Source organism: Symphalangus syndactylus, chromosome 4, assembly GCF_028878055.3.
Source record: "Symphalangus syndactylus isolate Jambi chromosome 4, NHGRI_mSymSyn1-v2.1_pri, whole genome shotgun sequence".
Classification (NCBI taxonomy): Eukaryota; Metazoa; Chordata; class Mammalia; order Primates; family Hylobatidae; genus Symphalangus; species Symphalangus syndactylus.
The window spans coordinates 119,969,583-119,983,530 of NC_072426.2; the positions used below are offsets into that span (position 1 = coordinate 119,969,583).

A 13,948-nucleotide genomic window follows, 5' to 3' on the forward strand; every position below is an offset into this window, starting at 1 on the left:
GTCTTTGCTATTGTGAATAGTGCCGCAATAAACATATGTGTGCATGTGTCTTTATAGCAGTATGATTGATTTATAGTCCTTTGGGTATATACCCAGTAATGGGATGGCTGGGTCAAATGGTATTTCTAGTTCTAGATCCCTGAGGAATCGCCACACTGACTTCCACAATTTTTGAACTAGTTTACAGTCCCACCAACAGTGTAAAAGTGTTCCTATTTCTCCACATCCTCTCCAGCACCTGTTGTTTCCTGACTTTTTAATGATCGCCATTCTAACTGGTGTGAGATGGTATCTCATTGTGGTTTTCATTTGCATTTCTCTGATGGCCAGTGATGATGAGCATTTTTGCATGTGTTTTTTTGGCTGCATAAATGTCTTCTTTTGAGAAGTGTCTGTTCATGTCCTTTGCCCACTTTTTGATGGGATTGTTTTTTTTTCTTGTAAATTTGTTGGAGTTCATCATAGATTCTGGATATTAGCCCTTTGTCAGATGAGTAGGTTGCGAAAATTTTCTCCCATTTTATAGGTTGCCTGTTCACTCTGATGGTAGTTTCTTTTGCTGTGCAGAAGCTCTTTAGTTAAATTAGATCCCATTTGTCAATTTTGGCTTTTGTTGCCATTGCTTTTGGTGTTTTAGACATGAAGTCCTTGCCCATGCCTATGTCCTGAACAGTAATGCCTAGGTTTTCTTCTAGGGTTTTTATGGTTTTAGGTCTAACATGTAAGTCTTTAATCCATCTTGAATTAATTTTTGTATAAGGTGTAAGGAAGGCATCCAGTTTCAGCTTTCTACATATGGCTAGCCAGTTTTCCCAGCACCATTTATTAAATAGGGAATCCTTTCCCCATTTCTTCTTTTTGTCAGATTTGTCAAAGATCAGATAGTTTTAGATATGCGGCATTATTTCTGAGGGCTCTGTTCTGTTCCATTGATCTATATCTCTTTTTGGTACCAGTACCATGCTGTTTTGGTTACTGTAGCCTTGTAGTACAGTTTGAAGTCAGGTAGCGTGATGCCTCCAGCTTTGTTCTTTTGGGTTAGGATTGACTTGGCGATGTGGGCTCTTTTTTGGCTCCATATGAACTTTAAAGTAGTTTTTTCCAATTCTGTGAAAAGTCACTGGCAGCTTGATGGGGATGGCATTGAATCTATCAATTACCTTGGGCAGTATGGCCATTTTCATGATATTGATTCTTCCAACCCATGAGCATGGAATGTTCTTCCATTTGTTTGTATCCTCTTTTATTTCATTGAGCAGTCGTTTGTAGTTCTCCTTGAAGAGGTCCTTCACGTCCCTTGTAAGTTGGATTCCTAGGTATTTTATTCTCTTTGAAGCAATTGTGAATGGGAGTTCACTCATGATTTGGCTCTCTGTTTGTCTGTTATTGGTGTATAAGAATGCTTGTGATTTTTGTACATTGATTTTGTATCCTGAGACTTTGCTGAAGTTGCTTATCAGCTTAAGGAGATTTTTGGCTGAGACAATGGGGTTTTCTAGATATACAATCATGTCATCTGCAATCAGGGACAATTTGACTTCCTCTTTTCCTAATTGAATACCCTTTATTTCCTTCTCTTGCCTAATTGCCCTGGCCAGAACTTCCAATACTATGTTGAATAGGAGTGGTGAGAGAGGGCATCCCTGTCTTGTGCCAGTTTTCAAAGGGAATGCTTCTAGTTTTTGCCCATTCAGTATGATATTGGCTGTGGGTTTGTCATAGATAGCTCTTATTATTTTGAGATACGTCCCATCAATGCCTAATTTATTGAGAGTTTTTAGCATGAAATGTTGAATTTTGTCAAAGGACTTTTCTGCATCTATTGAGATAATCATGTGGTTTTTGTCTTTGGTTCTGTTTATATGCCGGATTACATTTATTGATTTGTGTATGTTGAACCAGCCTTGCATCCCAGGAATGAAGCCCACTTGATCATGGTGGATAAGCTTTTTGATGTGCTGCTGGATTCGGTTTGCCAGTATTTTATTGAGGATTTTTGCATCAATGTTCATCAAGGATATTGGTCTAAAATTCTCTTTTTTGGTTGTGTCTCTGCCCGGCTTTGGTATCAGGATGATGCTGGCCTCATAAAATGAGTTAGGGAGGATTCCCTCTTTTTCTGTGCATTGGAATAGTTTCAGAAGGAATGGTACCAGTTCCTCCTTGTACCTCTGGTAGAATTTGGCTGTGAATCCATCTGGTCCTGGACTCTTTTTGGTTGGTAAGCTATTGATTATTGCCACAATTTCAGAGCCTGTTATTGGTCTATTCAGAGATTCAACTTCTTCCTGGTTTAGTCTCAGGAGGGTGTATGTTTCAAGGAATTTATCCATTTCTTCTAGATTTTCTAGTTTATTTGTGTAAAGGTGTTTGTAGTATTCTCTGATGGTAGTTTGTATTTCTGTGGGATCGGTGGTGATATCCCCTTTATCATTTTTTATTGCATCTATTTGATTCTTCTCTCTTTTCTTCTTTATTAGTCTTGATAGCGGTCTATCAATTTTGTTGATCTTTTAAAAAAACCAGCTCCTGGATTCATTAATTTTTTGAAGGGTTTTTTGTGTCTCTATTTCCTTCAGTTCTGCTCTGATTTTAGTTACTTCTAGCCTTCTGCCAGCTTTTGAATGTGTTTGCTCTTGCTTTTCTAGTTCTTTTAATTGTGATGTTAGGGTGTCAATTTTGGATCTTTCCTGCTTTCTCTTGTGGGCATTTAGTGCTATAAATTTCCCTCTACACACTGCTTCGAATGTGTCCCAGAGATTCTGGTATGTTGTGTCTTTGTTCTCATTGGTTTCAAAGAACATCTTTATTTCCGCTTTCATTTCGTTATGTACCCAGTAGTCATTCAGGAGCAGGTTGTTCAGTTTCCATGTAGTTGAGTGGTTTTGAGTGAGTTTCTTAATCCTGAGTTCTAGCTTGATTGCACTGTGGTCTGAGAGACAGTTTGTTATGATTTCTGTTCTTTTACATTTGCTGAGGAGAGCTGTACTTCCAACTATGTGGGCAATTTTGGAACAGGTGTGGAGTGGTGCTGAAAAAAATGTATATTCTGTTGATTTGGGGTGGAGAGTTCTGTAGATGTCTATTAGGTCTGCTTGGTGCATAGCTGAGTTCAATTCCTGGGTATCCTTGTTAACTTTCTGTCTCGTTGATCTATCTAATGTTGACAGTGGGGTGTTACAGTCTCCCACTATTATTGTGTGGGAGTCTAAGTCTCTTTGTAGGTCACTCAGGACTTGTTTTATGAATCTGGGTGCTCCTGTATTGGGTGCATATATATTTAGGATAGTTAGCTCTTATTGTTGAATTGATCCCTTTACCATTATGTAATGGCCTTCTTTGTCCCTTTTGATCTTTGTTGGTTTAAAGTCTGCTTTATTAGAGACTAGGATTGCAATCCCTGCCTTTTTTTGTTTTCCATTTGCTTGATAGATCTTCCTCCATCCCTTTATTTTGAGCCTATGTGTGTCTCTACACGTGAGATGTGTTTCCTGAATACAGCACACTGATGGGTCTTGACTCTTTATCCAGTTTGCCAGTCTGTGTCTTTTAATTGAAGCATTTAGCCCATTTACATTTAAAGTTAATATTGTTATGTGTGAATTTGATCCTGTCATTATGATATTAGCTAGTTATTTTGCTTGTTAGTTGATGCAGTTTCTTCCTAGCCTCGATGGTCTTTAAAATTTGGCACGATTTTGCAGTGGCTGGTACCAGTTGTTCCTTTCCATGTTTACTGCTTCCTTCAGGAGCTCTTTTAGGGCAGGCCTGGTGGTGACAAAATCTCTCAGCATTTGCTTGTCTGTAAAGTATTTTATTTCTCCTTCACTTATGAAGCTTAGTTTGGCTGGATATGAAATTCTGGGTTGAAAATTCTTTTCTTAAGAATGTTAAATATTGGCCCCCACTCTCTTCTGGCTTGTAGAGTTTCTGCTGAGAGATCAGCTGCTAGTCTGATGGGCTTCCCTTTGTGGGTTACCCAACCTTTCTCTCTGGCTGCTCTTAACATTTTTTCCTTCATTTCATCTTTGGTGAATCTGACAAGTATGTGTCTTGGAGTTGCTCTTCTCGAGGAGTATCTTTGTGGCGTTCTCTGTATTTCCTGAATCTGAATGTTGGCCTGCCTTGCTAGATTGGGGAAATTCTCCTGGATAATATCCTGTACAGTGTTTTCCAACTTGGTTCCATTCTCCCCGTCACTTTCAGGTACACCAGTCAGACATAGATTTGGTCTTTTCACATAGTCCCATATTTCTTGGAGGCTTTGTGCATTTCTTTTTATTCTTTTTTCTCTAGACTTCCCTTCTCGCTTCATTTCATTCATTTCATCTTCCATCGCTGATACCCTTTCTTCCAGTTGATCGCATGGTCTCCTGAGGCTTCTGCATTCTTCATGTAGTTCTCGAGCCTTGGCTTTTACCTCCATCAGCTTCTTTACGCACTTCTCTGTATTGGTTATTCTATTTATACATTCGTCTAATTCTTTTTCAAAGTTTTTAACTTCTTTGCCTTTGGCTTGAATTTCCTCCTGTAGCTCGGAGTAGTTTGATTGTCTGAAGACTTCTTCTCCCAACTCGTCAAAGTCATTGTCCGTCCAGCTTTGTTCCGTTGCTGGTGAGGAACTGCATTCCTTTGGAGGAGGAGACGTGCTCTGCTTTTTAGAGTTTCCAGTTTTTCTGCTCTGTTTTTTCCCCATCTTTGTGGTTTTATCTACTTTTGGTCTTTGACGATGGTGATGTACAGATGGGTTTTTGGTGTGGATGTCCTTTCTGTTTGTTAGTTTTCCTTCTAACAGACAGGACCCTCAGCTGCAGGTTTGTTGGAGTTTGCTAGAGGTCCAATCCAGACCCTGTTTGCCTGGGAGTCAGTAGCGGTGGATACAGAAAAGCGGATTTTCGTGAACCGCAAATGCTGCTGCCTGATCGTTCCTCTGGAAATTTTGTCTCAGAGGAGTACCAGGCTGTGTGAGGTGTCAGTCTGCCCCTACTGGAGGGTGCCTCCCAGTTAGGCTGCTCGGGGGTCAGGGATCCACTTGAGGAGGCAGTCTGCCTGTTCTCAGATCTCCAGCTGTGTGCTGGGAGAACCGCTACTCTCTTCAAAGCTGTGAGACAGGGACATTTAAGTCTGCAGAGGTTACTGCTGTCTTTTTCTTTGTCTGTGCCCTGCCCGCAGAGGTGGAGCCTACAGAAGCAGGCAGGCCTCCTTGAGCTGTGGTGGGCTCCACCCAGTTCGAGCTTCCTGGCTGCTTTGTTTACCTAATCAAGCCTGGGCAATGGCGGGCACCCCTCCCCCAGCCTCGCTGCTGCCTTGCAGTTTAATCTCAGACTGCTGTGCTAGCAATTAGCAAGACTCCATGGGCGTAGGACTCCGAGCCAGGTGCGGGATATAATCTCCTGGTGTGCCGTTTTTTAAGCCCATAGGAAAAGTGCAGTATTAGGGTGGGAGTGACCTGATTTTCCAGGTGTTGTCTGTCACCGCTTTCTTTGACTAGGAAAGGGAACTCCCTGACCCCTTGCACTTCCCGAGTGAGGCAATGCCTCACCCTGCTTCGGCTCGCACACGGTTCGCTGCACCCACTGTCCTGCACCCACTGTCTGGCACTCCCTAGTGAGATGAACCCGGTACCTCAGATGGAAATGCAGAAATCACCCGTCTTCTGCGTCGCTCACACTGGGAGCTGTAGACTGGAGCCGTTCCTATTCGGCCATCTTGGCTCCACCCCCATGCTGTTTTAATTATTATCAGTTTGTAGTATATTTTGAAGTCAGGTAGTGTGATGCCTCCAGATTTGTTCTTTTTGCTCATCATTGCCTTGGCTATTGGGGTGAGTGTGTGTGTTTGTGTGTGTGTCTGTGTGGTTCCATGTAAATTTTAGGATTGTCTTTTCTATTTATGAAAAATGACATTCAATCTCTCAACCACCCTATGCTCTAGGTATTATTATTCATTTTGTACAGATAAGGAAACAAAAGGTTGGAGAGATTAATTTGCTCAATCTCACACAGCTGATAACTGTTTCACTGGAGATCAAATCCAGGTTAATTTGGATCTTAAATCCATCCTCATAGCTTTTGTGCTCATTCTCACTTCAATGAATTCAAAAGTAAGGTGAGTCTTAAGAAAACCTCTTAGGCAAGTGTATAGCGTTAGGCTTGGAAAGACTGATTTATTTGACTTTGTGGCAAGAACTACTGCAGCAAACCTATTTAGTTCTTAATAGTTGTTCGTCTATTTACTTTCTTGCCTTTTAGAGACCATTCCTAATGCAGCAGTTAAGAAAACAGCCATATACTCCAGAGATCTCCCTGAAAACCACTAATCTGACATGTAGGCCATGACAACTGAGATTGGACTAGTGAGAAACCAAATCTAGTTTCCATCATGTAAGTTGTTGCCTTTATTTCATTATACTTTGATTCAACCCCTAATGGATTCAGCTTCATGAAGTCAGAAAAAGAAAAAAAAAAGCAATTTATTCATGTTTTCATTGGAGCTCACTGCAGACATGAAATTTCTCTAAAAATGCAAATCATTTGGTACCACATAAGTGAAACTCGGTAGCTAAAGTGCTTAGAGGAAAATGCTTTCCCAGGGCTAATGTTTTCATGCCCAGTGATTGAATAAATTGATCCATTTATTACAACATCTTCACTTAGGATTTTGTCCCTAGATGAATGTATCTAAGAGTACTAGAAGACTTTTCTTTATCACTGAGAAAATGGATTATACTTGTTAATTTGGCTTTTAATCCTAGATATATAAAAATAAATACCATAAACATGTGTAGAAGAAATCAATATAGATCTGTTCAATATCAGATTGATCAAAAAAGGATTTAGTAAGTAAGTCTCTAAGATGTAAAATACTAATGTACAGACTAAGCCTTTACTTATGTAATACGACTTTAGATGAGCTCAGTATAAACCTAAAAGAAACTATTTCTGAAAACAGAATGGTGTACTTTTCTTGCATTAAAGAAAAACCCCCAGAAGACCTACCTATCCAAGGTATTTAATGTGAACATTTGTTTTTAAAAGATTTCTTGTCTTTGGTCCAGCCATTGTTGTTAATTCATGGGGCATCATATCACAGATTTTTTTATGTTACATAAAGCAAAAATTACAGTTAACAAATGTAAGCTTAAGTCATAAAAATAGATGAAACAATACTCCTAAAAGCCAAGATATCACATGGAAAGGCTATCAGTAATTCTTTTCAGAGAAAGTGAGGACAATGAGAAATAAAAATCATATTCAAAGACTCCTGAAATGCCACTTAGACTGGCTCTGGCCCATTATGTCATGTGTTTTGTAGAACTCAACAGCAAACCAAGTAGACACTCTTTTGACTAAGCATATTTTTGACTCTGCTTGTACAATAATGAATAAGACAGAGATTCACGCTACTCCACTCTCAGAATGATGCAAGTTTAAAACTGCTTTTCTGGTAGCAATATGGTTTATGGTGAATATACACTGTGTCAGTCACAAGTGATAATCTCTACTCATTTGTCACACACTCAACAGATATTCATTGTGAATCCAAGTGAAAAGCACACATTTGTGGGATAGGTGCTTGGGTGCAGTTTGTAACTGTGTTCAAATTAGATAGATTCAGAGGTACATGGCTGAGGAAGGGCATGGGAAGTTTAATCTGCAATCATGGCACAACTCTCTGAATTAGTGCATGACCCTCAGAGAAGAAATGAGGTTTTTATGTACAACTTCTTAAAACAATTAATTTAGTAGGGGACACAGAATTTCAAAACAAATACTAACTTTAAAAGAATACAGTTAAATGCATTTAAATGCTTGTCCCAATAAAAATAGTCTGCTGGGTTTCCATGGTAGGACTCAGGTTCTTTAATAGCATAATTGGTGGGTCAAATATGAAAAGACACAGAAAAGCAGAGCATCTCTGTGTTAGAGCATGTTTTCTCAACACTCAACGTGCACATGATACAAATGTGTATACATTTTGACTGCTAAGTTGAAGTCATTTCTGGAGAAATTTTTGTGGTTAGAATTTTAGTACATAATCACTACTTCCTTGTAATCTTCAGATTATAAACTTTTCTCTTTTGAAAACTAATATATTTGTCCCTGTATCTGTAGTACTTTGCATGATGTCTTAGAGCTAGTATATACATAGTGTTTTCTGAGTGAACAGTCTGCAGCTTATGATTTACTTTAAAAATATGACATAATAAAGTTGATTGGCACACAGAAGGTGACCATTAGATGTCTATTGAAAGACAGACAGAGTGAGTTAATGCATCTATTCTTAAAAGCTTATATGAGAGTACAAAGGACATATAGTAAAGACAAAGCTGTGGGTTTGAAATGCCAGATTAAAAAAATTCAACAGCAAGATCTATGGACAACTCTTTAATAAGTACATAAAAATTAGTTATATAAAGAAATCCTACCCAGAACGATCAGGTAAGAGAAAGAAATAGAAAGTATCCAAATAGGAAAATCATAAAACGATCTCTCTTTGTTGATGATAGGGTTCTATACCTAGAAAACCCTAAAGACTCTGCCAAAAGGCTCCTGGAACTGATAACTTCAGTAAAGTTTCAGGATACAAAATCAATGTAAAAAAATCAGTAGCATTTCTATACAACAATAACATTCAAGCTGAGAGTCAAATCAAGAACAGAGTCCCATTCACAATAGACAGACACACACACACACACACACACACACACACACACACAATTACCTAGGAATACATCTAACCAAGGAGCTGAATGATCTCTACAAGGAGAACTGCAAAATACTGCTCAAAGAAATCATAGATGACACAAACCAATGGAAAAAATTCCATGTTCATGGATTGGAAGAATAAATATTGTTGAAATGGCCATAATTTCCAAATCAACCTGCAGATTCAATGCTGTTCCTATCAAGCTACCAACATCATTTTTCACAAAAGGATAAAAAACAATTCTAAAAATCATACAGAACCAAAAAAGAGCCCAAATAGCCAAAGCAATCCTAAGCAAAAAGAATAAAGCCAGAGGTCCCACACTACCCAACTTCAAACTATACCATAAGGCCACAGTAACCAAAACAGCATGGTACTCGTACAAAAACAGACACATAGACCAATGGAACAGAATGGAGAACCTGAAAATAAAGCTGCACACCTTCAGCCATCTGATTTTTGACAAAGTCAACAAAAATAAGCAATGGAAAAAAGATTCCTTTTTCAATAAATGGTGCTAGAATAGCTGGCTAGCCATATGCAGAAGAAAAAAAATGGACCCCTACGTTTTACCATATACAAAAAGTAACTCAAGATGGATTACAGGTTTATTTTATTTTATTTTATTTTTATTTTTATTTTTTTGAGACAGGGTCTCACTCTGTTTCCCAGACTGGAGTGCAGTGGCACAATCTCGGCTCACTGCAGCCTCTGCTTCCTGGGTTCAAGCAATTATCCTTCCTCAGCCACCTCAGTAGCTGGGATCACAGGTTTGCACCACCATACCCTGCTAATTTTTGTATTTTTAGCAGAGACAGGGTTTTGCCATGTTGCCCAGGCTGGTCTCAAACTCCTGAGCTCAAGCGATCCACCCGCCTCAGCCTCCCAAAGTGCTGAGATTACAGGCATGAGCCATGGCACCTGGCCTGAATTAAAGATTTAAATGCAGGCAGATCACCTGAGGTCAGGAGTTTGAGACCAGCCTGGCTAACATGGTGAAACCCCGTATCTACCAAAAATACAAAAAATTAGCCAGGTGTGGTGGCACACGCCTGTAATCCCAGCTACTCGGGAGGCTGAGGCAGCAGAATCGCTTGAACTGGGAGGAGGAGGTTACTGAGCCGAGATCATGCCATTGCACTCCAGCTTGGGCAACAAGAGCAAAACTCCATTAGAAAAAAAATTAAATGTAAGACCTCAAACAATAAGAATCCTAGAAGAAAACAGGAAACACCATTCTGGACATGGGCCTTGGGAATAATTTATGACTAAGTCCTCAAAACAATTGCAGTAGAAACAAAATTTGACAAGTGGGACCTAATTAAACTAAAGAGCTTCTGTACAGCAAAATAACCTATCAACGGAGTAAACAAACAATCTACAAATGGGAGAAAATATTCACAAACTATGCATCTGACAAATATTTAATACCCAGAATCTATAAGGAACTTAATTCAATGAGCAAAAGACAAAAACCCCATTAAAAAGTGGGCAAATGACATGAATAGACACTTCTCAAAAGAAGACATACAAAGAGCCAGCAAATGTATGAGAAAGTGCTCCACATAACTAATCATCAGAGAAATGCAAATCAAAACCAGAATGAGATACCATCTCACACCAGTCAGAATGGCTATTATTCAGAAGTGAAAAAACAGCAGATGCTGGTGAGGCTGTGGAGAAAAGGGAATGCTTATGCACTGTTGGTGGGAATGTAAATTAGTTCAGCCACTGTGGAAAGCAGTTTGGAGATTCCTCAGAGAACTGAAAACAGAACTACCAGTCAACTGAGAAATCCCATTACTAGGTATATATCTAAAAGAATATAAATTACTGTACCAAAAGACATGCTCTCACATGTTTATTGCAACTCTGTTCAGAATACCAAAGACATGGAGCCAACCTAGGTGCCCATCAATGGTGGACTGAATAAAGAAAAGGTACACATACACACCATGGAATACTATGCAGTCACAAAAAGAACGAAATCATATCCTTTGCAGCAACATGGATGCAGCTGGAGGCCATTATTCTAAGTGAATTAATGCAGGAACAGAAAACCAAATACTGCATGTTCTCAGTTACAAGTAGGAGTTAAACATTGGGTACTCATAGACATAAAGATGACAAAAATAGACACCGGGGGCTACTAAGCGGGGAGGCAGAGAAGGAGGCAATGATTGAAAATCTAGCTGTTGGGTGCTATGCTTGCAATTTGGGTGATGGGATCTATTTATTGCATACCTCAGCATCACAGAATACATCCAAGTAACAAACCTGCACATGTACCCCTCAAATCTAAAATAAAAGTTGAAATTATAAAAAAAGAAATAATTTTTAAGAACTGATTTTCCTCTTGAATATATTATTTGCTCCTTTTACAAGTAGAAGTCTAAACTTTTAGTCACAGTTTCTAAAATGCTTTGGAGAAGAAATGAGATTTTTATGTTCAACTTCTTTTTTTATTTTTTTTTTATTTTTTGAGACAGAGTCTCACTCTGTCACCCAGTCTGGAGTGCAGTGGCACGAATTGGCTCACTGCAACCTCCACCTCCTGGGTTCAAGCAATACCCCTGCCTCAGCCTCCCGAGTAGCTAGGATAACAGGTGCCCACCACCACACTTGGCTAATTTTTGTATTTTTAGTAGAGACGGGGTTTTACCACATTGGCCAGGCTGGTCTTGAACTCCTGACCTCAGGTGATCCGCCTGCGTTGGTCTCCCAAAGTGCTGGGATTACACGCCATCATGCCTGGCCATCAGCTTCTTAAAATAATTTAAGATAATTCTTTAAGTTCAAAGAAATACATGCTTGTTTTTCCTTCCTTTCTTAATGGAGGAAGATTTCAGCTATATGACTTACCTTAATTTTTATGGATTCTGTGGTTTTTATGCAGTTTACAAGTACTGAGTCAACTTTCCCCATTGCAGTCAGTGTAACTGGAGTATATATGGGCATAGAGGGGAGAAGAGAGAAGGAATACTACCATTGGAAGATTGTGTATCCTTTCTACTCAAATAATCTGCCTCCTTCAAATTTAACTTCTTTGTTTTGATTGCACTGTGGTAGGGACAAAAAAGTACTGTATCTTAAAACCAAACATATTTTTCCTGGAAAGGCATTATATAAACTATACTTCAGTGAATGAGATGCTACTAAAAGATATGACGATACTTATTCAGATGATAAAAATTACTGGAAAGGCCAGACTGGTAGATCGCTCCTGTAATCCCAGCAATTTGGGAGGCTGAGGCAGGAGGATTGCTTGGGCTCAGGAATTCCAGGCCACCCTGGGCAACATAGTGAGACTTTGTCTCCACAAAAAATTTTTAAAAATTAGCCAATGTGGTGACCCATGCCTATATTCCCAGCTACTTGAGAGGCTAAGGTAGGAAGATTGCTTGAGCCTGGGGAGGTCAAAGCTGCAGTGAGCAGAGATCTCACTACTGCACTCCAGCCTAGGTGACAGAGTGATACTTTGTTTCAAAAAAAGTTACTGGAAAAAAGGCTACTTTTATGGCTAATTCCACGTGACTAAATTAGGTTGAAGAAAACTTTATATTGTCTTATCACTGAAAAGTCTATTTTATATCTATCTGTCCATTATATCTGTCTGCCCGTCTATCCATCTTTCATCAAGGTGTTTGCCTGCATCATTCTTGCCATGTTCTGATCTAAGAAACTTGAGAACAAAAAAACCAAATAGCCTGTATTGTTTAAAGTGTTGATTTGCTCCAATATTGTAGAGCATTTCATTCCACACATTGGGAAAGCTAAGTAAATTACATATCAACTTGAATAGAGCCCCTTACACCTATACACCTATTCTATATTTTTTAGAGTCAGGATCTCACTCTGTTGCCCAGGTTGGAGTGCAGTGGTGCAATTATAGTCTACTGCAGCCTGCAACTCCTGGACTCAAGTGATCCTTTCAACTCGGTCTCCCAAATAATTAGGACTATTAATGTGTACCACCAAACTCAGCTAATTTTTTATTTTAATTTTAGAGACAGCGGTGTAGCTATATTGCCCAGGCTGGTTTCAAACTCCTGTCCTCAAGTGATCCTCCTGCCTTGGCCTCCCAAAATGTTTGGGATTACAGGTGTGAGCCATCATGCCAGGTCTAAGCCATGTATAAAAAAATTTCAGCTGAGCACTTTGGGAGCCTGAGGCGGGTGGATCACTTGAGGCCAGGAGTTTCAGACCAGTCTGGACAAATGGTGAAATCCTGTCTTTACCAAAAATTCAAAAAGTAGGTGGGTGTGGTGGTGCACGCCTGTAATCCCGGCTACTCAGAAGGCTGAGGCAGGAGAATTGCTTGAACCCGGGAGGCAGAGGTTGCAGTGAGCCAAAATTGCACCACTGCACTCCAGCCTGGGCAATACAGTGAGACTCTGTCTCAAAAAGAAAAAAATAGTTGACTCAGCATCTACCTTCACATCTCCTACCCAGTTACCTCTTACTCAGACTGGCCTGTTTTCTTTTTCAAATATTGTCATAAAAGTACTCTTTTCTTTTTGACACCTGTTATCTTGCTCAAGGTTTTGTGATATTTTTCATGAGGATGGTATATGGACAGCATATTTGGAACGATGTTAAGGGGAATCTACTGCTTTATGCATATTACTGATGACTTACCTTTTCTAAACTATAAAATATAAACTAAGTGTTACTCATATAAGGGTTTGAACTTGGAAGAGTAACTAAATAGAACAGTTCCTTTGCATTGACATTATTACAGAACTTTATTAACTTTTGTGAAAGAGTAAAGAAAATAATAGGCCCTAAGAATTCTGTAATTATCCTCTGTGGATCATATTCCTTTCTTTAAAAATTAAAAAATTTTTGCATAGATATTCATGCACGTGGTACATTTTTAAAAAAGGGTAGACAGTGAAAAATCTGTTTGAAATCCTTGATCCCACTTACTTACTTCCTCTCCTCTAGAGGCAACCACTGTTACTGTTTCTTACTCTTTCAGATACATTCCATGCATTTATAAAAAGATAAAATGATATATATTTATATAAAATATATAATATCAATTTATGTTTTATATTTATATGAATGTCACCATACTATGCACACATTTCTGTACTTTTTCAGAAGCAATATGTATTGGATATCATTCTCTCTCTCTTTTTGCATACTTTATTTTTTAGAGCAATTTTGGTTTACAGCAAAATTGAGCAGAAAGTACAGAGTCCCATATACCATGCACAGTCTCCCACACTTTGAC

The 13,948-nt window shown here is 39.0% G+C and overlaps 1 protein-coding gene across 5 annotated transcripts in view; it reads right to left on the minus strand.

The window, feature by feature from the left end:
• Window positions 1-13,948, minus strand: part of TTC29 (tetratricopeptide repeat domain 29) — a 266,130-nt gene that overhangs the window by 12,775 nt on the left and 239,407 nt on the right. The window contains exon 12 of one of the 5 annotated variants that reach the window (XM_055276062.2): window positions 11,572-11,769. The exons of the other annotated variants lie outside the window; for them this stretch is intronic. Within the exon in view, the coding sequence (XP_055132037.1) occupies window positions 11,747-11,769 (23 nt within the window). The 3' untranslated portion in view covers window positions 11,572-11,746. Of the gene's footprint in view, window positions 1-11,571; window positions 11,770-13,948 lie in introns of those variants that run through there. 5 annotated transcript variants of the gene reach the window in all.